Source organism: Salvelinus alpinus, chromosome 21, assembly GCF_045679555.1.
Source record: "Salvelinus alpinus chromosome 21, SLU_Salpinus.1, whole genome shotgun sequence".
Taxonomy (NCBI): Eukaryota; Metazoa; Chordata; class Actinopteri; order Salmoniformes; family Salmonidae; genus Salvelinus; species Salvelinus alpinus.
This window is the reverse complement of record NC_092106.1, coordinates 1,580,908-1,602,435: the sequence shown is the minus strand read 5'-3', so window position 1 is coordinate 1,602,435 and position 21,528 is coordinate 1,580,908. Positions and strand designations below refer to the sequence as shown.

General features: G+C 44.9%; 1 protein-coding gene across 3 annotated transcripts in view; it reads left to right on the top strand.

Annotated features, from left to right (window-relative positions):
• The window catches only part of LOC139547567 (beta-1,3-glucosyltransferase-like), a 172,059-nt gene that overhangs the window by 54,403 nt on the left and 96,128 nt on the right, over positions 1 to 21,528 (top strand). For all 3 annotated transcript variants that reach the window (XM_071356471.1, XM_071356469.1, XM_071356470.1), the window contains one exon: positions 8,141 to 8,180. In XM_071356471.1, coding sequence (XP_071212572.1) covers positions 8,141 to 8,180 — 40 coding nt within the window. The remainder of the gene's footprint in view (positions 1 to 8,140; positions 8,181 to 21,528) is intronic.

Below are 21,528 nucleotides of genomic sequence, written 5' to 3'. Positions count from 1 at the left end.
GTGGAGCACACCACAGGACTGGAAAACCCATCACCGGCCCAGGTGACAAGCCCAGGCCGATAGTGGTCAAGTTCCTGAGGTTCAAGGACAAGGTACCTGTTAGGGAAAGAGTCAAGAACTTGAGAGAAACCTACTTTATATCTTCCGCAACGAGGACTATCCTGAAGCTGTGCACCAGAAGAGGAAATAACTTATCCCAGCCATGAAAGCTGCCAGAGCGCTACGACAGGCTCCATGTCCCACCTCCCTCCCAGAAGCCTGGAATTGAACCCATAGCTAAGCCTGTGGGTTCATAGCTTTAACCACAAAGCACACAAACACACTCACCAATTGATTAATGACCTGCTGAATGTATATTTTTTTGTCTTGCTTTTTTTGCTCGTTTCCATATAATTTCCATATATATATATATATATATATATATATATATATATATATATAGTACTTTTTCTCCCCAATTGGCAGTTAGTCTTGTCCAATTGCTGAAACTCCCGTACTGACTTGGGATAGGCAAAGGTTGAGAGCCATGCGTCCTCCGAAACACAACCCTGCTAAGCCACACTGTTTCTTGACACTCCTTGGAAACACAGTACAACTGGCAATGGAAGTCAGCTTGCAGGCGCCCGGCCCGCCACCAGGAGTCGCTAGAGCGCGATGGGACAAAAAACGTTACGGCCGGCCAAACCCTCCCCTAACCCAGACAATTGTGCGCCGCCTCATTGGTCTCCCAGTCACAGCCGGCTGTGACAAAGCACTAAGGTAACCTGCCTAAATTACTTCCCGACCCGTAGCACTAACGTCTGTAGACATGAAGTGCTTTGAAAGGCTGGTCATGGCTCACATACACACCGTTATCCCAGAAACCCTAGAACCAGTCCAATTTGCATACCGCCGAAACAGATCCACAGATGATGCAATCTCTATTGCACTCCACACTGCCCTTTCCCACTTGGAAAAAAGGAACTCTTACGTGAGAATGCTATTCATTGACTACAGCTCAGTGTAGTCAATGCTCATCATTAAGCTAATGATCCTGGGACTAAACACCTCCCTTTGCAACTGGATCCTGGACTTCCTGATGGGCCGCCAGGTGGCCTTGTTGTGCCAGGATAACAACCTTTTCCCCAACGTGATCAAGACAAAGGAGATGATTGTGGACTACATGAAAAGGAGGACCGGGCATGCCCCCATTCTCATCGACAGGGCTGTAATGGAGCAGGGTGAGAGCTTCAAGTTCCTTGGTGTCCACATCACCAACAAACTATCATGGTCCAAACACAACAAGACATTCGTGAAGAGGGCACGACAAAGCCTATTCCCCCTCAGGAGACTGAAAAGATTTGGCATGGGTCCTCAGATCCTCGAAAAGTTCTACAGCTGCACCATTGAGAGCATCCTGACTGGTTGCATTACTGCCTGGTATGGCAACTGCTCACCCTCCAACAGCAAGGCACTACCTAGGGTAGTGCGTATGGCCTAGTACATCACTGGGGCCAAGCTTCCTGCCATCCAGGATCTCTATACTAGGCTGTGTCAGAGGAAGGCCCTAAAAATTGTCAGACTCCAGCCACCCTAGCCATAGAACGTTCTCTGCTACCGCATGGCAAGTGGTACCAGAGCGCCATTTCTAGGTCCCTGAGGCTTCTTAACAGCTTCTACCCCCAACCCATAAGACTCCTGAACAGCTAATCAAATGGCTACCCAGACTATTTGCATTGTGCCCCCTCCCTTTTACGCTGCTGCTACTCTGTTTATTATCTATGCATAGTCACTTCACCCCTACCTACATGTACATATTACCTCCATTACCTGTGCACATTCACTCTGTACCGGTACCTCCTGTATATAGCCTCGCTACTGTTATTTTACTGTTGCTCTTTAATTATTTGTTTATTTAAATTTTTACTTCACTTTATTTTTCTTAACTGCATTGTTGGTTAAGGGCTTGTAAGTAAGCATTTCACTGTAAGGTGAACCTGTCACGTTCCTGACCTGTTTTCTCTTGTTTTGTATGTCTTTATTGGTCAGGGCGTGAGTGTTGGGTGGGCAGTCTATGTTTTCTATTTCTATGTTGGGTTTTGTGTTCGGCCTGGTATGATTCTCAATTAGAGACAGGTGTGTATCGTTTGTCTCTGATTGAGAGTCATACTAAGGCAGCCAGGGTTTCACTGGTGTTTTGTGGGTGTTTGTTTCCTGTGTTAGCGTTTGGGCCACACAGGACTGTTGCAGGTTAGTCACGTTTGTTGTTTTGTTTATTTGTAGTGTTTGTTGGTTTGCCATTAAAATCATGAATACCTCCTACTCCGCATCTTGGTCCGATCCATGCTCCTCCTCGTCTGAGGAGGAGAACGACATTGACAGCCGTTACAGAAACACCCACCAAACCAGGACCAAGCGGATTGGAGAAGGAAGGCAGGAACAAAAGCAATGGAGAGAAGAGGAATGGACATGGGAGCAAATACTCAACGGAGAAGGACCCTGGGCTAAGGTGGGAGAGAATCGCCGCTCTCGGGAGGAGAAGGAGGCAGCCACAGCCCAGGAGCGCTGGTATGAGGAGGCAGCACATAAGAGAGGCTGGAAGCCCGAGAGGCTCACCCAAACATTTCTTGGGAGGGGGCTAAAGGGGAGTGTGGCGAAGCCGGGTTGGTTACCTGAGCCAACTCCCCGGGCTTACCGTGGAGTGAGAGGGCGTCGTACTGGTCAGACACCGTGTTATGCGGTAAAGCGCACGGTGTCCCCAGTACGCGTGCTTAGCCCAGTGCGGGCTATTCCACCTTGCCGCACTGGGAGGGCTAGGTTGGGCATCGAGCCGGATGTCATGAAGCCGGCCCAACGTATCTGGCCTCCAGTACGTCTCCTCGGGCCGGCGTACATGGCACCAGCCTTACAGGTGGTGTCCCCGGTTCGCCTGCATAGCCCAGTGCGGGCTATTCCACCTCGCCGCACTGGCAGGGCTACGGGGACCATTCAACCTGGTAAGGTTGGAGAGGCTCGGTGCTCAAGAGCGCGTGTCCTCCTTCACGGTCCGGCATATCCGGCGCCACCTTCCCGCCCCAGCCCAGTACCACCAGTGCCTACACCACGCACCAGGCTTCCAGTGCATCTCCAGAGCCCTGTTCCTCCTCCCCGCACTCGCCCTGAGGTGCGTGCCCTCAGCCCGGTACCTCCAGTTCCGGCACCACGCATCAGGCCTATTGTGCGTCTCAGCCGGCCAGAGTCTGCCGTCTGCCCAGCGGTGCCTGAACTGCCCGTCTGCCCAGCGGTGCCTGAACTGCCCGGCTGCCCAACGCCGTCTGAGCCATCTGTCTGCCCAGCGCCGTCTGAGCCATCCGTCTGCCCAACGCCGTCTGAGCCATCCGTCTGCCCAACGCCGTCTGAGCCATCTGTCTGCCCAGCGCCGTCTGAGCCATCCGTCTGCCCAACGCCGTCTGAGCCATCTGTCTGCCCAACGCCGTCTGAGCCATCTGTCTGCCCAACGCCGTCTGAGCCATCTGTCTGCCCAACGTCGTCTGAGCCATCTGTCTGCCCAACGTCGTCTGAGCCATCTGTCTGCCCAACGTCGTCTGAGCCATCTGTCTGCCCAACGCCGTCTGAGCCATCTGTCTGCCCAACGCCGTCTGAGCCATCTGTCTGCCCAACGCCGTCTGAGCCATCTGTCTGCCCAACGCCGTCTGAGCCATCTGTCTGCCCAGCGCCGTCTGAGCCATCTGTCTGCCCAGCGCCGTCTGAGCCATCTGTCTGCCCAGCGCCGTCTGAGCCATCTGTCTGCCCAGCGCCGTCTGAGCCATCCGTCTGCCAAGCGCCATCTGAGCCATCCGTCTGCCAAGCGCCATCTGAGCCATCCGTCTGCCACGAGCCATTAGAGCCGCCCGTCTGTCCCGAGCCGTTAGAGCCGTCCGTCAGTCAGGAGCCGCTAGAGCCGTCCGTCAGTCAGGAGCCGCCAGAGCCGCCAGCCAGTCAGGAGCCGCCAGAGCCGCCAGCCAGTCAGGAGCTGCCAGAGCCGCCAGCCAGTCAGGAGCTGCCAGAGACGCCAGCCAGTCAGGAGCTGCCAGAGACGCCAGCCAGTCAGGAGCTGCCAGAGACGCCAGCCAGTCAGGAGCTGCCAGAGACGCCAGCCAGTCAGGAGCTGCCAGAGACGCCAGCCAGTCATGAGCTGCCCTACGGTCATGAGCTGCCCTCCAGTCATGAGCTGCCCTCCAGTCATGAGCTGCCCTCCAGTCATGAGCTGCCCTCCAGTCATGAGCTGCCCTCCAGTCATGAGCTGCCCTCCAGTCATGAGCTGCCCTACAGTCATGAGCTGCCCTACAGTCATGAGCTGCCACTCAGTCCGGAGCTGCTGCCCCTTATCCCGGAGCTGCTGCCCCTTATCCCGGAGCTGCTGCCCCTTATCCCGGAGCTGCTGCCCCTTATCCCGGTGCTGGCCCTTATCCCGATGCTGCCTCTTCATTTAGGTGGGTTGAGTTGGAGGGTGGTCATTGGGAGGGGGATACGGAAGCGGGGAGTGACTATGGTGGGGTGGGGACCTCGCCCAGAGCCTGAGCCACCACCGTGGTCAGATGCCCACCCAGACCCTCCCCTAGACTTTGTGCTGGTGCGCCCGGAGTTCGCACCTTAAGGGGGGGGTTATGTCACGTTCCTGACCTGTTTTCTCTTGTTTTGTATGTCTTTATTGGTCAGGGCGTGAGTGTTGGGTGGGCAGTCTGTTTTCTATTTCTATGTTGGGTTTTGTGTTCGGCCTGGTATGATTCTCAATTAGAGACAGGTGTGTATCGTTTGTCTCTGATTGAGAGTCATACTAAGGCAGCCAGGGTTTCACTGGTGTTTTGTGGGTGTTTGTTTCCTGTGTTAGCGTTTGGGCCACACAGGACTGTTGCAGGTTAGTCACGTTTGTTGTTTTGTTTATTTGTAGTGTTTGTTGGTTTGCCATTAAAATCATGAATACCTCCTACTCCGCATCTTGGTCCGATCCATGCTCCTCCTCGTCTGAGGAGGAGAACGACATTGACAGCCGTTACAGAACCTATTGTATTCAGCGCATGTGAGAAATACAATTTGATTTGATATAAACAAAACTACTTTCTTGGGGACCTGAATATTGACTGGTTCTCATCAAGCTGTCCGCTCAAGAGCAAGCTTCTCACACTAACCAGTGCCTGTAATCTGGTCCAGGTTATTAATCAATTTACCAGGGTGTTGACAAACACTACAGGAACAAGATCATCCACATGTATCGATCACATTTTTACTAATACTGTAGAACTGTGTTCTAGCTGTTTCCATACCCATTGGATCACAGTGATCGGCAGTTAGCCTAGTGGTTAGAGCGTTGGGCCAGTAACCGAAAGGTTACAAGGTAAAAATCTGTTGTTCTGACCCTGAACAAGGCAGTTAACCCACTGTTCCCCGGTAGGCCGTCATTGTAAATAAGAATTTGTTCTTAATTAACTGACTTGCCTAGTTAAATAAAGGTTAAATAGAAATTAAATAAAATAATTGTGGCTATATCCAGTACTTTAAGTGAAATTCATTCAACTCCATCTTTCATCGAATCATATGGCTTATTCATCACAAAACCATTTGATGTTGCCAATTATTTTAATGATTACTTCCATCGTATTCATGCATAAAAAACTAATAGTGCTCGTTCCAATTTTGTAAAGTTAGTGTGGGAGACGTGGATTTTTTTGGGGATCAGTAATGACAAAGCTCCTGGCATTGTTAACTCAGATGGAACGCTACTGGGGATGGTAGCTGACTCTATAGCCACTCCTACAGTATATGTCATATCTTTAATCTGAGCCTAGAGGAAAGTCTTTGTCCTCAGGCCTGGAGGGAAGCCAAAGTAATTCCGCTACCCAAGATTGGTCAAGTGGCCTTTATCGATTCTAACAGCAGACCTATCATCTGTAAACAAATTAACAACAGACTTTCAGCAAGCTTATAGAGAAAGGCACTCACCATGTACAGCACTGACACAAATGATTGATTGGTTGAAATAAATTGATAATAAGATGATTGTGGGAGCTGTACTGTTAGATTTCAGCGCAACTTGTTATTCACCATAACTTGTTGTTGAAAAAATGTATGTGTTATGGCTTTTCAACCTCTGTCATATCGTGGATTTAGAGCCATCTATCTAATAGAACCCAAAGGGTTTTCTTTAATGGAAGCTTCTCTAATGTCAAACATGTAAAGTGTGTTGTACCACAGGGCAGCTCTCTAGGCCCTCTGTTCTATTTTTGCCACTGGCATTAAACAAAGCTGATGATTCAACCATATAAGCATCATTAACCACAGCTAATGAAGTCACTGAAACCCTTAACAAAGAGTTGCAGTCTGTTTTGGAATGGATGGCCACTCATAAACTGCTCCTGAACATCTCTAAAACCTAGAGCATTGTATTTGGTACAAATCATTCCCTAAGTTCTAGACCTAAGCTGACTCTGGTGTGGCTGTTGAACTTGTTGAGGAGACTAAATTACTTGGCGTTACCTTAGATTGTAAACTGTCATGGTCAAAACCTATAGAATCAATGGTTGTAAAGAGTCTGTCCGTAATAAAGAGATGCTCCTGCAGGCTCTAGTTTAGTCGAACCTTGATTAGTGGGCGGCAGGTAGCCTAGTGGTTAGAGAGTTGGACTTGTAACCGAAAGGTTGCAAGATTGAATCCCCGTAGCTGACAAGGTAAACATCTGTCGTTCTGCTCCTGAACAAGGCAGTTAACCCACTGTTCCTAGGCTGTCATTGTAAATAACCATTTGTTCTTAACTGACTTGCCTATTTAAATAAAGGTAAAAAATAAGGAAAGACCTAGTTAAGCTACAGCTGGGCGGCAGGGCGGCACCTCTTGCTCTTCATTATAAATCAGAGGGCTGAATTTAATTGTTATACATTTACAAAAATTATACATATACAAAAAGTCTCTTGTATCACTTTTTCTTAGAAACATTGTGTTGAAAATATTCTAAGAGGCAGGGATGGGATGATTATAATATATCAGAAATATATAGGCTATTCATCTCATATAATGCAGTCTGAGGATGTTAGCGTCTCTCCTTAGAAACGGGCTTCAGAGGAAAGCAGTATGAGGATTGAGAAACCCATGTGCCTAGACTGACTTAACCTACTGAGCCCAATTAAGCCAATGTCTTTTTATCCACCAACGGCACTGAATTAAATCAGCTCTTGATGTATCTTGTCTTCCGATGCATAAATCTATCTCTCACTCTGATCACACCCAAATCTGACAACACAAAGTACATGCAAGTGAACAAGCATCATGGAAGATGTGTCATTCTTTCGCTCCCTGCCGCTTGTTTTCAATCTCAGCATCCTATCATTCAAATGTCTCTGCTATATACAGTACTTGTGAGACTCATATTAAGGTTTGATGAATATTATAGGGAATGAAGGGAATAGGGAGAAGCAAGTGACAGGTGAGTAAAAGGGAGGTGCTGTTGTGACAGGGGTTAGGCAGCAGTTTAGCCAGGGTTAAGACCTCTCTCTCTCTATGAGCTAAATGACCATCTCTGGTCGGTGTTGTTCTAATAGTTCTTAGTGGTCATCTCCTGAGGCAGGGTAATAGATGACTTTCCTCTTACGGCTCCGTTGACTGTCCTCACCCCTCCCCTGGTCGCCCCGGTGATGCCAAAACGAGGTGCCACACCCGCCTCACTTTGAATTTACGACTTGTTTAAATTGTGCTCCTTCTCCAAAGGGACCTGCTGAGCCCAGGAGGGGAGTAATTGTTAGTCTAGAGGTAGTCATAAATCAAAACATTTCTTTCTCTCTCTCCTCATTATCTGTTACCGCTCTGCTTTTGCTGCACAATTCCTGAGACTTACCAGAACTGTAGGCTATACAGTCTTCCTTCCTCCCCAAAGACTGAAACCTGTCTTCTTCTGAAAGATGGGAGTTGAAAAGACTCTTCAAAGCTGTGATTGATTTCCTCATTCTTCCATGGTCTATTGCAGGCAGCTACAGGTTGACAGCCACGGTGGACGAATTGCTCTCCGACTGTGTCTTAATTGAGCCGAGTGCTGGTTTTGTTTTGCTGCTGGTGTGTTTTGTTACATTCAATTGAAAAGTCAACCGTGCCACTAGGCCTCCTAATAAGTCTTTCTCTCTCTCTCTCTCCTCAGAACCAAGATGCAAAGGCAGTCCTCTATGACAGCCAACCTGGTGAGTCTCATTGATTATTCCCCATTCAGCTAGAAATGGTTCAATAGAAAGGACCACTTTTAAAGTTGCAGTAAGTAGGAATTGATTTAGCTGTTTGCTAATCTAATCTTCTGAAATGTCTCACTTGATTCAACCTATATTGCATACATTATGATTGCACTGAACAATACCTATTTACCTGTTGTTATAAGACAATGTAGTACAAAAGGAAAGTGAAACAACGGAACTGCCCACTTCCTGAATCAGAAGCCCATTGGGGGTGAAAATGAAAACCAAACCCAATTGCAATCCCTAGCAGAGTTAGACAAACAACTGGGCAGTGAAATAAGAAAACAAGTTGCTGCTAGCCTAGCAGGGGCTGCTCCAATCCCTCCCCAGCCCATAACACAAATACCTGAATGATCAGATTTCAACCTAATTCTGAAATCAGATGTCAAAGAACCACCACTTCAGGGGTGATTGCACAGACCGGTGCACAGTGACTGAATGGCAAGAAATGATGCAAGCTTACTTGAAAAAGAAGGGATGCACTATATCAGAACAGGGGCAAGAGATACAGGACAGACTAATGGGGCGGTCTAAAGACATAGTCAGAATTGGGCACCGTGGAAACCCCCTCGTTAATATAAACAGAGACCCTGAAGCCATATACAACATCCTGAGCGGCACTTTGGAGGGAGTCTAATCCACAATTCCATTAGGATACTTCTATGAAACCTTACCAAGACAGTCAGGGAGCTGCTTGGATTATTGGGTCAGACTGAACAAAGCAATTGACATTGCCAATGAGTGCTTGCAAAGACAGGGAAAAAGAGTGGATGATCCAGGTCATGAGGTGACAATGTTTCTAATACACTAGCCTGACCCATCACTATACGTGCACTAATAGTGATCAGGCTTCATTGAACAAAGTGATTTCTCTCCTGGAAAAGTTTCTCTCAAACAGGAACATTTCACTGTTACGGACAATTTATGTTTCACGAGAGCCCAAGCAATTCCCCAGTGTTTTCCCAGATCAAGTATGAAGACATTGCACACCTCTAGTCAGAACAGGCCTTGCACAAACTTCCCCCCCCTGGCACATTTTCTGGCTTGCGCCCACATTGCCTTCATTGTTGTTTTCCTTACAAATAATAACTTTGCACATGTGTGCGTTCCTATCAAAGTAAGTGCCTTTTTTTCTGTATATCGTGTTGTCGTTTCTACTGTGGCATACTGAATGCTACATTCAAAAAGTATTCAGACCTCTTTACCACATTTTGTTACTTTAGTCTTATTCTAAAATTGATTAAATAGTTTTTCCCCCTCATCAATCGACACACAATACCTCATAATGACAAAGCAAAAAACGTTGTTTTTTTTTATTTGCAAATGTATAAAAATAAAAATCTGAAATAACATTTAAATAAGTATTCAGACCCTTTACTCAGCACTTTGTTGAAGCACCTTTGGTAGCGATTACAGCCTAAAGTCTTCTTGGGTATGACGATACAAGCTTGGCACACCTGTATTTGGGGAGTTTCTCCCATTCTTCTCTGCAGATCCTCTCAAGCTCTGTCAGCTTGGATTGGGAACGTCGCTGCACAGCTATTTCCAGGTATCTCTGGAGATGTTCGACCGGGTTCAAGTCTGGGCTCTGGCTGGGCCACTCAAGGACACCTGCGTTGTCTTGGCTGTGTGCTTAGGGTCATTGTCCTGTTGGAAGGTGAACCTTTGCCCCAGTCTAAGGTCCTGAGCCCTCTGGAGCAGGTTTCATCAAGGAACTGTCTGTGCTTTGCTCTGTTCATCTTTCCCTTGATCCTGACTAGTCTCCCAGTTCCTGCCGCTGAAAAACATTCCCACAGCATGGTGCTGCCACCACCATGCTTCAACGTAGGGATGGTATTGGCCAGGTGATGAGCGGTGCCTTGTTTCCTCCAGACGTGATGCTTGGCATTCAGCCCAAAGAGTTCAATCTTGGTTTCATCAGACCTTGATAATCTTGTTTCTCATGGTCTGAGAGTCCTTTAGGTGCCTTTTGGCAAACTCCAAGTGGGCTGTCATGTGCCTTTTACTGAGGAGTTGCTTCCATCTGGCCACTCTATGATAAAGGCCTGATTGGTGGAGTGCTGCAGAGATGGTGGTTCTTCTGGAATGTTCTCCAATCTCCACTGTCAACTGTGGGACCTTTATATAGACAGGTGTGTGCCTTTCCAAATCATGTCCAATCAATTGAATTTACCACAGGTGGACTCCATGATGGTGCAGGAGGGGATGGCTGCCGTTTTACGGGCTCCTAACCAACTCCTAACCAACTGTGCTATTTTGTGTTTTTTCACATAGTTTGAAACTTATTTTGTACATAATGTTTCTGCTACCATCTCTTATGACAGGAAAGAGCTTCTGGATATCAGAACAGCGATTACTCACCTTGAACTGGACAAAGACTTTTCTGTATTGAGTTGGACGCGAAGGATATACTCCTTCTCAGAGACCAGGCCCAAATCCCTGTCATTTGCATGAAGAAAATATGGAAATACAGGGGGCGGAGATCAGGGTGCCTTGTGAGAATTCGTCGGCGAATGGATAAGCCGCCTCTACCATCTGTTCTATTGGCCAATGTGCAATCACTGCAGAATAAACTGGATGATCTCCGTTCGAGACTATCCTACCAACGGGACATTAAAACTGTAATATCTTATGTTTCACCGAGTTGTGCTGAATGACGACACAGATCATTTACAGTTTGGCTGGGTTTTCCGTGCATCAGCAGGACAGAAACGCTACGTCTGGTAAGACGAGGGGTGGGGGTGTGTCTATTTGTTAATAACAGCTGGTGCGCAATGTCTAATATTAAGGAAGTCTCTCAAGGTATTGCTCGCTTGAGGTAGAGTACCTAATGATAAGCTGTAGACCACACTATCTACCAAGAGAGTTTATCTGTATTTTTTGTAGCTGCCTATGTACCACCACAAACCAGTGCTGGTACTAAGACCTCATTCAACGAGCTGTATACGGCCATAAGCAAACAAGAAAATGCTCATCCAGAAGCGGTGCTCCTAATTGCCGGGAATTTACTGTAGGCAAACTTAAATCCTTTTTACCTCATTTCTACCAGCATGTCACATGTGCACTAATCCGGACGCCTGTAAGAAATTCCGCTATGCCCTCAGACGAACAGGCAAAGTGTCAATACAGGACTGAGATTGAATCCTACTACACCGGCTCTAACGCTCATTGGATGTGGCAGGGCTTGCAAACTATTACAGACTACAAAGGGAAACCCAGCTGCGAGCTGCCCAGTGACGAGAGCCTACCAGTTGAGCTTAATGCCTTTTATGCTCGCTTCGAGTCAAGCAACACTGAAGCATGCATGAGAGCACCAGCTGTTCCGGACGACTGTGTGATCACGCTCTCCCTAGCCGATATGAGCAACACCTTTTAAACAGGTCAACATTCACAAGGCCGTGGAGCCAGACGGATTTCCAGGACGTGTACTCAGAGCATGTCCGGACCAACTGGCAAGTGTCTTCACTGACATTTTCAACCTCTCCCTGACTGAGTCTGTAATACCTACATGTTTCAAGCTGACCACCATCCTTGTGCCCAACAAAACGAAAGTAACCTGCCTAAATGACTACCGCCCCGTAGCGCTCACATTGGTAGCCATTAAGTGCTTTGAAAGGCTGGTCGTGGCTCACATCAACAGCATCCTCCCGGATACCCTAGACCCACTCCAATTTGCATACCGCCCCAACAGATCCACAGATGACGCAATCTCAATCGCTCTCCACACTGCCCTTTCCCACCTGGTCAAAAGGAACACCTATGTGAGAATGCTGTTAATTGACTACAGCTCAGCGTTCAACACCATAGTGCCGACAAAGCTCATCACTAAGCTAAGGACACTGGAACTTATCACCTCCCTCTGCAACTGGATCCTGGACTTCCAGATGGGCCGCCCTCCGGTCGTAAGGGTAGGCAACAACACATCTGCCACGCTGATCTTCAACTCGGGGGCCGCCTAGGGTTGCGTACTTTGTCTCCTCCTGTACTCCCTGTTCACCCACGACCGCGTGGCCAAGCAAGACTCCAACACCATCATTAAGTTTTCTGACAACACAACAGTGATAGGCCTGATCACCAACAACGATGAGACAGCCTATAGGGAAGAGGTCAGAAACCTGGAAGTGTGGTACCATGACAACAACCTCTCCATCAACATGAACAAGACAAAGGAGCTGATCGTGACCTACAGTAAAACGAGGGCTGAACACGCCTCCATTCACATCAACGGGGCTGTAGTGGGTCGAAAGTTTCAAGTTCCTTGAGGTCAACCTCACCAACAATCTATCATGGTCTAAACACACCAAGACAGTCGTGAAGAGGGCACGAAAACACCTTTTCCCCCTCAGTAGACTGAAAAGATTTGGCATGGGTCCCCAGATCCTTAAATAGTTATACAGCTGCACCATTGAGAGCATCCTGACTGGTTGCATCACCGCCTGGTATGGCAACTGCTCAGCATCCGACCATAAAGTACTACAGAGGGTAGTGGGTATGGCCCAATACATCACTGGGGCCAAGCTTCCTGCCATCCAGGACCTATATACTAGGCGGTGTCAGAGGAAGGCCCAAAAATGTGTCAGACTCAAGTCACCCAAGTAATAGACTGTTCCCTCTGCTACCGCACAGAAAGCGGTACCGGAGCGCAAAGTCCAAAAGGCTCCTTAACATCTTCTACCCCCAAGCCTGAACAATTAATCAAATGGCCACCCGGACAATTTACATTTACACCCCTCCCCCCATCTGTTTTTGCACTGCTGCTAGTCACTGTATATTATCTATGCATAGTCACTTTACCCCTACCTACATACAAATTACCTTGACTAACCTGTACCCCACATTGACTCGGTACCGGTACCCCCTATATATAGCCTCGTTATTGTATTGTGTTACTTTTTACTTTCGTTTATTTAGTAAATATTTCCTTAACTCTATGTCTTGAACAGCAATGTTGGTTAAGGGCTTGTAAGTAAGCATGTGACCAATAAAATTTGATTTGTATTTGTTTTTTAAATTTGTAATAGATTTGCAAACATTTCTAAAAACCTGTTTTCGCTTTGTCGTTATGGGGTATTGTGTGTAGATTGATGATTATTTAATTTTTTCCGTTTTAGAATAAGACTAACCTAACGTAACAAAATGTAGAAAAAGTGAAGGGGTCTGAATACTTTCCGAATGCACTATATGTAAAGAGCATAATGTAATTACTTTTTTATTTACTTGTTTTCAAGTTCTGGTGACAAATAATGCATTCCGGTTCTTGTATAGATTGTAATGGACACACATAATGTGTGTAAAATACCTTTTTGAAGGTTGTACTGGTTATGATGAGCTAATGCTAAGGTATTTGCCAGTTGTGTGTGGCACCATGTTTATTGAAATCATACAACGAATTCTGGTTGTCACGTAAGCGTCTGTCAGACCAAAGATGTTATAAAACAGTTCACTCGACTCACTTATGGTGCTTTCAAGAAAGTTCTGGGGACTCTGGAATACACTGGGGACTCTGGAAAAATACAAATCATGACATCAGTGATCTTCACGTCAGAAAGGAAGTTCTAGAAAGAGGCCCGAGTTCCCGAGTTGGATGACCGTAAATAAATATTTTTCCCAGTCGGAGCTCGTTTTTCCAGAGTTCCCAGTTGTCTTGAATGCACTGAAGTCAGAGATTTGCCAGTTGTTTTGAATGCGGCATCAGAATCTAACTATGGTACCTCAGGGTTGCCAGATCAGACCCCCTTTCCAGGGGTTTTATTTTTATTTAGCATATAAACTTTTCCTGTGTTGGCCCTCATTCATTGATCAATCCCCTATCATAGTAATATTTCCTGAATCACACCCCCCCCCATGATACCTACCCCATTTCTACCCCCCATGGACTTGAAAACCCCCCTCAAATGAAATTAACCTCCCTAAAATGGTTTCATCCCTGTTTAGCTTTCGCGCTACTGTTAGGCTAGGTAATAGGCTTGTATAACTGTAGTGACGAGTCTTGCACCAAGATGCAGTGCCTTAGACCGCTGCGCCAATCGGGAGCCCGGTTCTTGTATACACTGTAACTGTAAGTACATCAAAGATTTGTAATATGTGACCCGTTTCAGGAAACTAGGTGTATGTCACAAGTCACAACTTCACAGTAGAGCCACTTTAACGTTATTTTTCTATTTTTATCTAAATGCGTTTTTTGGCAGAAATGCCTTCTGGAACTTGTGAACTTTCATGTGCCTTACTAACAAACTTGTATGCCATCTGTAAATACGAATACCATTTGTTAAATTACGAGCCTTGTTGATTAAGCCACAGTTAAAGAGGCAACCTTCCCACTAGCCATGATTGGCTGAGATACTGAGATGGCTGGACATGCTGAGAGAGGAGTTTGGATTGGTCTGCCATATAGAGGGCTTCTGTCTATTTGAGCTGGTCAGTCTGTGTTGGTAATCCTGTTGAAAACGGCTTTTTTTAATGTATTGTGTAGTGGAGCTGCGTAAGTGTTGCTCTTTACTTTCTGGAGGATCAAGTTTTGAAATCAGTGGAATTAGGGAAGGATAGCTTAGGAGATGGAGAAAACACCTGTCTCCGGATTACATCTTCAAACTAAGGGCAACCGTGGTATGGCATTCCTGACAGGAGACGCGTCTATCAGGCATGATGATATATACAGATAAGATTGTCTAGCGTTAACTAGCTACATTTTATTGATATTATTGTTTCTAATATTGATAGAAAGTGGTTTCATTTCAAGCTAAAGTGTACTGTTAGCTAGCTAGCTAACGTTAGCTGGCTGGCTCCCTAGCTGACGTTATTATTTGTTTCCCAGAGTCGTTTGTTTTTCTAGTTAGAGCCTAATGTTAGCTAGCTAACATTGAACCTGGCTGGTTAGTTCCCAGCGCTGTGGCATTGTTGCCACTTTGTTCAATGTTGTTTAACTAGCTGGCTGGCTTGTTAGCTAACGTGACGTGTGTGATCTTGAACGTTGTTTACCTAGCTAGGTTCATTGTTTACCTAGCTAGCTAGCTATATGACTTAAGCTAAAGTGTACCGTTAGCTAGCTAGTTAACATTAGCTGGCTGGCTCCCTAGTGGATGTTATTATTAGTTTCCCAGAGCTGTTGTTAGCTAGCTAGGTAAACAAATCATCGGCCAGAGCGTCGAGAGCGAAACGAGATGTGTGGGGCTTAAGCTTAAGATGGTGTGAATGATGCTGAATGGTTTTAGGCAAAGAAGAGCTCGTCACTAGATACCAAAACATTCAAAGGATATTTTCTCAAAAGTGAGTTTTAGTTTATCAACTTTCAAAGCAGAATTACTTTCCCATTGTTCCTCAAAAATGCAGTGTATGTTATACAATTTTGTAGCTCTGTGTCTCTACTTTTATCCAATGTAAAAATCACAATTTCAAATTTTTCTACATAAGACCAAATCCAGGTGGTGAGTCACACATGCTGAAAAGTGGACAAACTAAGTAAATGATCACAATTATGTGATCGTATGCATCAAAGGGTTAAACTTAGTCCCACTGCTTTGAGGGCGTATGCTTCAAGTGTCACATGACAGGCCAGAGGCTTTGAATGTCCAGCAAGAAAACGAGTTGGAGAGGCGACTGCCGAGGCTCCCCTTGGCCCGCTTTCAACGAACATGCTCACTCCAAGAGGGGGGCAGTGTGGGTGAAAATGTTACCTCCTCAAAGAACACCATGGATACAAAGACTGAAAACACCATGAAAACCGAGGCAATTTATCAGAAAATTCTATGTTCCATTAATAGTGCAAGAAACTGTAGAACTTCAAGCTCTGATAGACAGTGGGTCCATGACCTGCACGTTAAGTGTCAGCTGACGAAACACTTCTGAGATCTAACGTGATAAAACCAGAGTCTAGAAAGCCAAGTTATTGTAGGCTGTGGGGGCAAACTGGCACAGCCAAAGTGTAAATATGACTTGAACATTGATCTTTTAGATTTCGAGATGGCAGTGTCTGTTTTAGTTGTACCTGGACAGACAGTTGGATTGAACACCATAAAACACATGAAATCTCTGAAGCTGGAAACACTTATCTACCTCACTAGCTTTAAGCACCAGCTGTCAGAGCAGCTCACAGATTACTGCACCTGTACATAGCCTATCTATAATTTAGCTCAAACAACTATCTCTTCCCCTACGGTATTTAGTTATTTATTTTGCTCCTTTGCACCCCATTATTTATTTTTCTACTTTGCACATTCTTCCACTGCAAATCTACCATTCCAGTGTTGTACTTGCTATATTGTATTTACCTCGCCACCATGGCCTTTTTTTTGCCTTTACCTCCCTTATCTCACCTCATTTGCTCACATTGTATATAGACTTATTTTTCTACTGTATTATTGACTGTATGTTTTGTTTATTACATGTGTAACTCTGTGTTGTTCTATGTGTCGAATTGCTATGCTTTATCTTGGCCAGGTCGCAGTTGCAAATGAGAACTTGTTCTCAACTAGCCTACCTGGTTAAATAAAGGTGAAATAAAAAAAAAAATTAAAATGATGCAACAGGTTAAGAAAACAAATTGGTATTGGGACAGCTTCTCCAAACCTGCCAAAGGAGATTCACGTGGACTTTTACTCAGCATGCTAGCCAACGTGAACCGCTGGCACGGTGACAAAGATACCAGACAAAGTGGGAACTGTAATGCTCAAGCAGTGGGGCTCTCATGCCTCAGCTTGAACTTTTAGTCTGGGGAAAACTGAAAGAAAGGTGCCTCTATCAGTTGGTAGTACTGTAGTCGTAGAGGCCACTACAGTGTCGTGACATGACTATCATTAATGAGATGACGGCAGGTTATCAAATCAATTAACTATATTTAATTATTACGTGATTGCCAATGAGTTAATTGTTACATGATTAATTCAATCTTGGGGCACCACGGCAAAGGTTTGTTTAATGAGTTACCTTTTCCCAAATTAACTCAAGAATATATCAGAATATATCGTTATCATACCAGTCATCCATTAATCATTATTACCTCATATCAGTCTCATTCTGAAAGTCTTTGACTTCATAAATCTGCACAAACCCTAGTTTATAATGGTGATTCAGCGATACACAAATTGGCTTAATTATTTATTTACTAACTAAATAATCACACAGAAATACATAAACACACACAGTATAGGTTGAATTGATTACTAACATAATATAATGAAAAGTCCCTGGTGGACTAACCCAGTATGACGGCTTGTTACATAATAAAAGGGTTGGGGAAAGAAAGAGCGGGAGAAGGAGAGACAAAGGAATTCAACTATCATACATACAGTTGAATAATACTCTCATCGTAAATATGGATATTTAGCACCCTAACAACCGCTCATTTGGATTTAGAAATGCAACATATATTTACGCTTATATGTCTTTGTCTGTTGTCTCTCTGAAACCACTCGATCCGTCTGTGACGAATAGTTTGACAGAAAGTATCTGGTTGTGTAAGTTTCTAGTTGTTCACAAGAGGTCACAATGTCCTCAGTTGTAGTAGGCTTCTTTGTCTCTGTTCGTTGGAAGAGGTACACATGCGGTGGTCTTGGTCAAGTTTACTAAAGTACTTAAACAGCTGCAGACTGAATGTTCCGATATATTCTTGATCTTCTTCACTCGAGAGTTTGAGTCTTAACATTTTCTGGTTTGGTAGTTTTAAACCATTTCAACGTATCCAGCTCGCGCTGCACGTATACTGGTCTTGTAGTTTTAAACCATTTCAACATGTAGCCTCCGCTCCCTTTCTGGTCCGGTATGTTAATTCCTTTTAAGCACTCGCCTTGGAGGGCGGTTTCATCACGTTGCCACAATGTCTGTGCTCACGTGGGTGTACATTCATGTACATACTACTTCTGTGCTCACGTGGTAACTGACTGCTAGAGCTTACATGAAAAATAATTATCCTCTAGAAGGCTAAAATCCCATTTCATCAATACCCCTCACTCATTCATGGCTTTGGATCAAAATAAATAAGTACCAACATTCTTTCTGATAGTCTTTAATAATGAAATGTTTTGGTTATCCTGACCTGGACACCATGTATTATAATCTCTAAAAGGAAAAATATTACCACCGTCTCTTATGCATGTCATTTTACAGATTTTCCCTAACGAAAAATGCCCCTTTAGATATTAATTTAGATTACTCCAATCCTCTAAATGTAATTATTGGCGGAAATCCATGAAAATAGTTGGGAAGAGATTTTCGATGGCACATTGTTTATGAATTGACACGCAATTTTCCTCCTGAAAGCGCAAACAGTCAAATGCATTCTCTCCGTCGCCCACACACACTTTAAACATTTGGATAATAAAGCATTTAAAGGCTGACATTGGTTGATTTTATGCATTCATGAATTAAATCGCTTTAGCTGACATGTTGCGGTTCATCTATTTATATAATGAATATGAATTCGGAGGGCAGAAATTATTACATTTTAAAGCATTAGACCTCTCACTAAAGGCGTCAGTCTTTAAGTTATACTTAAATCCGAACTGGTTGGAGATTGTAAGAGTACATGGCCATAAAGCCTAGATCATTTTTCAAGCGGTTCAAACATTCATAGGTGACCAGCAGGGTCAAATATTATAAACAGTGGTTATAGAGGGTGCAACCGGTCAGCACCTAAGGAGTAAATGCTAGTTGGCTTTTCGTAGCCAAGCATTCAGAGGTCAAGACAGCAAGTGCGTGTACATGTGCGAGAGAGAGAGAGGATCGAAACACACACGGTAACCCGTGGATTATAGCAATAAGAATGTCAGTTTAATATGCAGTGCAGATCACCTCCGATTACCCTTCTCAGAGTTTTAAGAATTGTGTGTTCAATTATTTGTGACATTGTGGCATTTAAAGCATATTGACGATAGAAGCAATAGGATTTGAAGCAATAGCCTACCCGCCTGTGGTCAACTATTTCAGTACTGTTTCGTACTGCTCTGAGACAAGCATGGGGACTGGTCTTGATAAATCAATGAGATTTTTATTTTCACTGAATCTCTGTTTGGGTATTGGTTAGACTAGAATTAGGGTGTGGAAATGTTAGGATTCTTTTGCCCTTAGTACTGTCTACTTCCGACCGGTCACTTTGTACAGCGCCATATTTTCCTGACGGAAACCCTGAGGGTTCTGTTTTTCTTGGAGAAACACCATAATATTAATCAAATTAACATGTCTTCAAATCAATCCCATATACTATGTTCTTGAAAATGTTTTAAATTTTTTAATTACATTTTTTTATTTAACTATTTAATAATAAAAAAAGGTTTTAAATTCTCTACTACAGCCAATATTAAAAAGTCAAATGTTTCTCAAATATCCCCTCTGGTGGTCAAACTAGCACAAACTAGCATTAATGGCTGACACTTAAATAACGTGCCATAGAATTCTGCGGCAGCCCGCAAGGTGTGCTGCAGTATGATGCCATCACAGACCATTTTATGAAGCTGGCACACGCGTTTCCTTGCCCGAACCAGACAGCAAAGGTAGTTACTGGGACGTTATGGAACCAGTTATTCTGTGTCTATGGTTTTCCCCAGTGGATCCACTTAGACAAAGTAGCGAACTTTGCGACACCCTTAACCTCTGAATTGCTACAAGTGTCAAGAGTCAAAAAGTCCCATACCATTCCATATCATCCTATGGGCAATGGTCAGATGGAAAGATTCGACCTCACGTTCAGTAACATGATCCAGTCATTGCCAGCGAGAGCAAAAGAAAGAAGGCCCCAGATGATAGACGCTCACCTTCTTGTAGAACTCTACCAAACATGAAACGGCAGGATTCACGCCATTCTACCTGATGTTCCACGGCTACCAGTGGACATTGTATTTGGAAGCACATTAAGGAACGAAGACGTGTTGACTCATGACGAGTATGTTGAATCGTTCCAAAAGTACCTGCGAAAGAGGCTGTCAGGATCGCCCAAGTCGACACCACTGATGCTCAGAAAAAGCAAGGCAGTATAGCAAGAGCGTGAAAGGTACTACCCTGGAGATTGGAGATTCAACAGTCTACTGTATGTCATCACATGGAAATACCCCTGTGTACATCTACAGAGTCAAAGATCCTACTAATAAGAAGAGTAAGATAGTTCATTGAAACATCATACTGCCAGTGAATTTCCTGCTGGTGTGACAAACAGACGAGGTGTCCACAATCGCATCTACTGCTTCAGAGGAGGACATAAACGCAGAAAGCATTGACAAAAGACTGCTGCCTGGATTCTCAATGGCCAGAACCCTGAGGGGCCCACGGAAACTGAAGCCCCAAGATGGAGTGGGGCCTCAACCAGAAGCTATGGATTACAGGCAACAGTCGGGCACTGAGCTAAAGGGTAGAGCTGCCGCTTTCAAGGTGCGAGACTCTAACCCGGAAGCTTACAAGAAATCCTGCTATGCCCTGCAACGAACCATCAAACAGGCAGAGCGTCAATACAGGGCTAAGATTGAATCATACTACACCGGCTCCGACGCTCGTCTTATGTGGCAGGGCTTGCAAACTATTACAGACTACAAAGGGAAGCACAGCCGCAAGCTGCCCAGTGACACGAGCTAAGTCACTTCTATGCTCGCTTCGAGACAAGCCATACTGAGGCATGCATGAGAACATCAGCTGTTCTGGATGACTGTGTGATCACGCTCTCCGTAGCCGACGTGAGTAAGACCTGTAAACAGATCAACATACACAAGGCTGTGGGGCCAGACGGATTACCAGGAAGTGTGCTCCGGGCATGCCCTTATTCCCCATAGGGTTTTTTGTGAGACGTCCTGTAGTGTGGGAGAGATGAAATCCTCTCCCAGCTGTGTAGACATACAGTGCATTCGGAAAGTATTCAGATCCCTTCCCACATTTTGTTACATTACAGCCTTGTTTTACATTACAGCCTTATTCTAAAATGGATTAAATAGTGTTTTCCCCTCATCAATCTACACACAATACCCCATAATGACAAGGCAAAAACTTTTTTGTTGTTGATTTTTTGCAAATGTATAAAATAAAATATCTGAAATTTCACATTTACGCAAGTATTCTGACACTTTAATCAGTACATTGTTGAAGCACCTTTGGCAGCACAAAATGTGGAAAAAAGTTGAGGGGCCTGAATACTTTCCGAATTGGTCCTGTGAAAGGACACTATGGTGCGGAAACCCTGGAAAGTTAAATGAACCCAATAGATCTTTGCACTTGTTCGCCATTCAATGGAGTCCTCCTCTTGTTCATTTGATGGCTGCAGACATTTCATAGGTGGAGCGAGTGGAGGGATCAAATGTTCACCTTTTATGCTTGAGATCTCTAATAC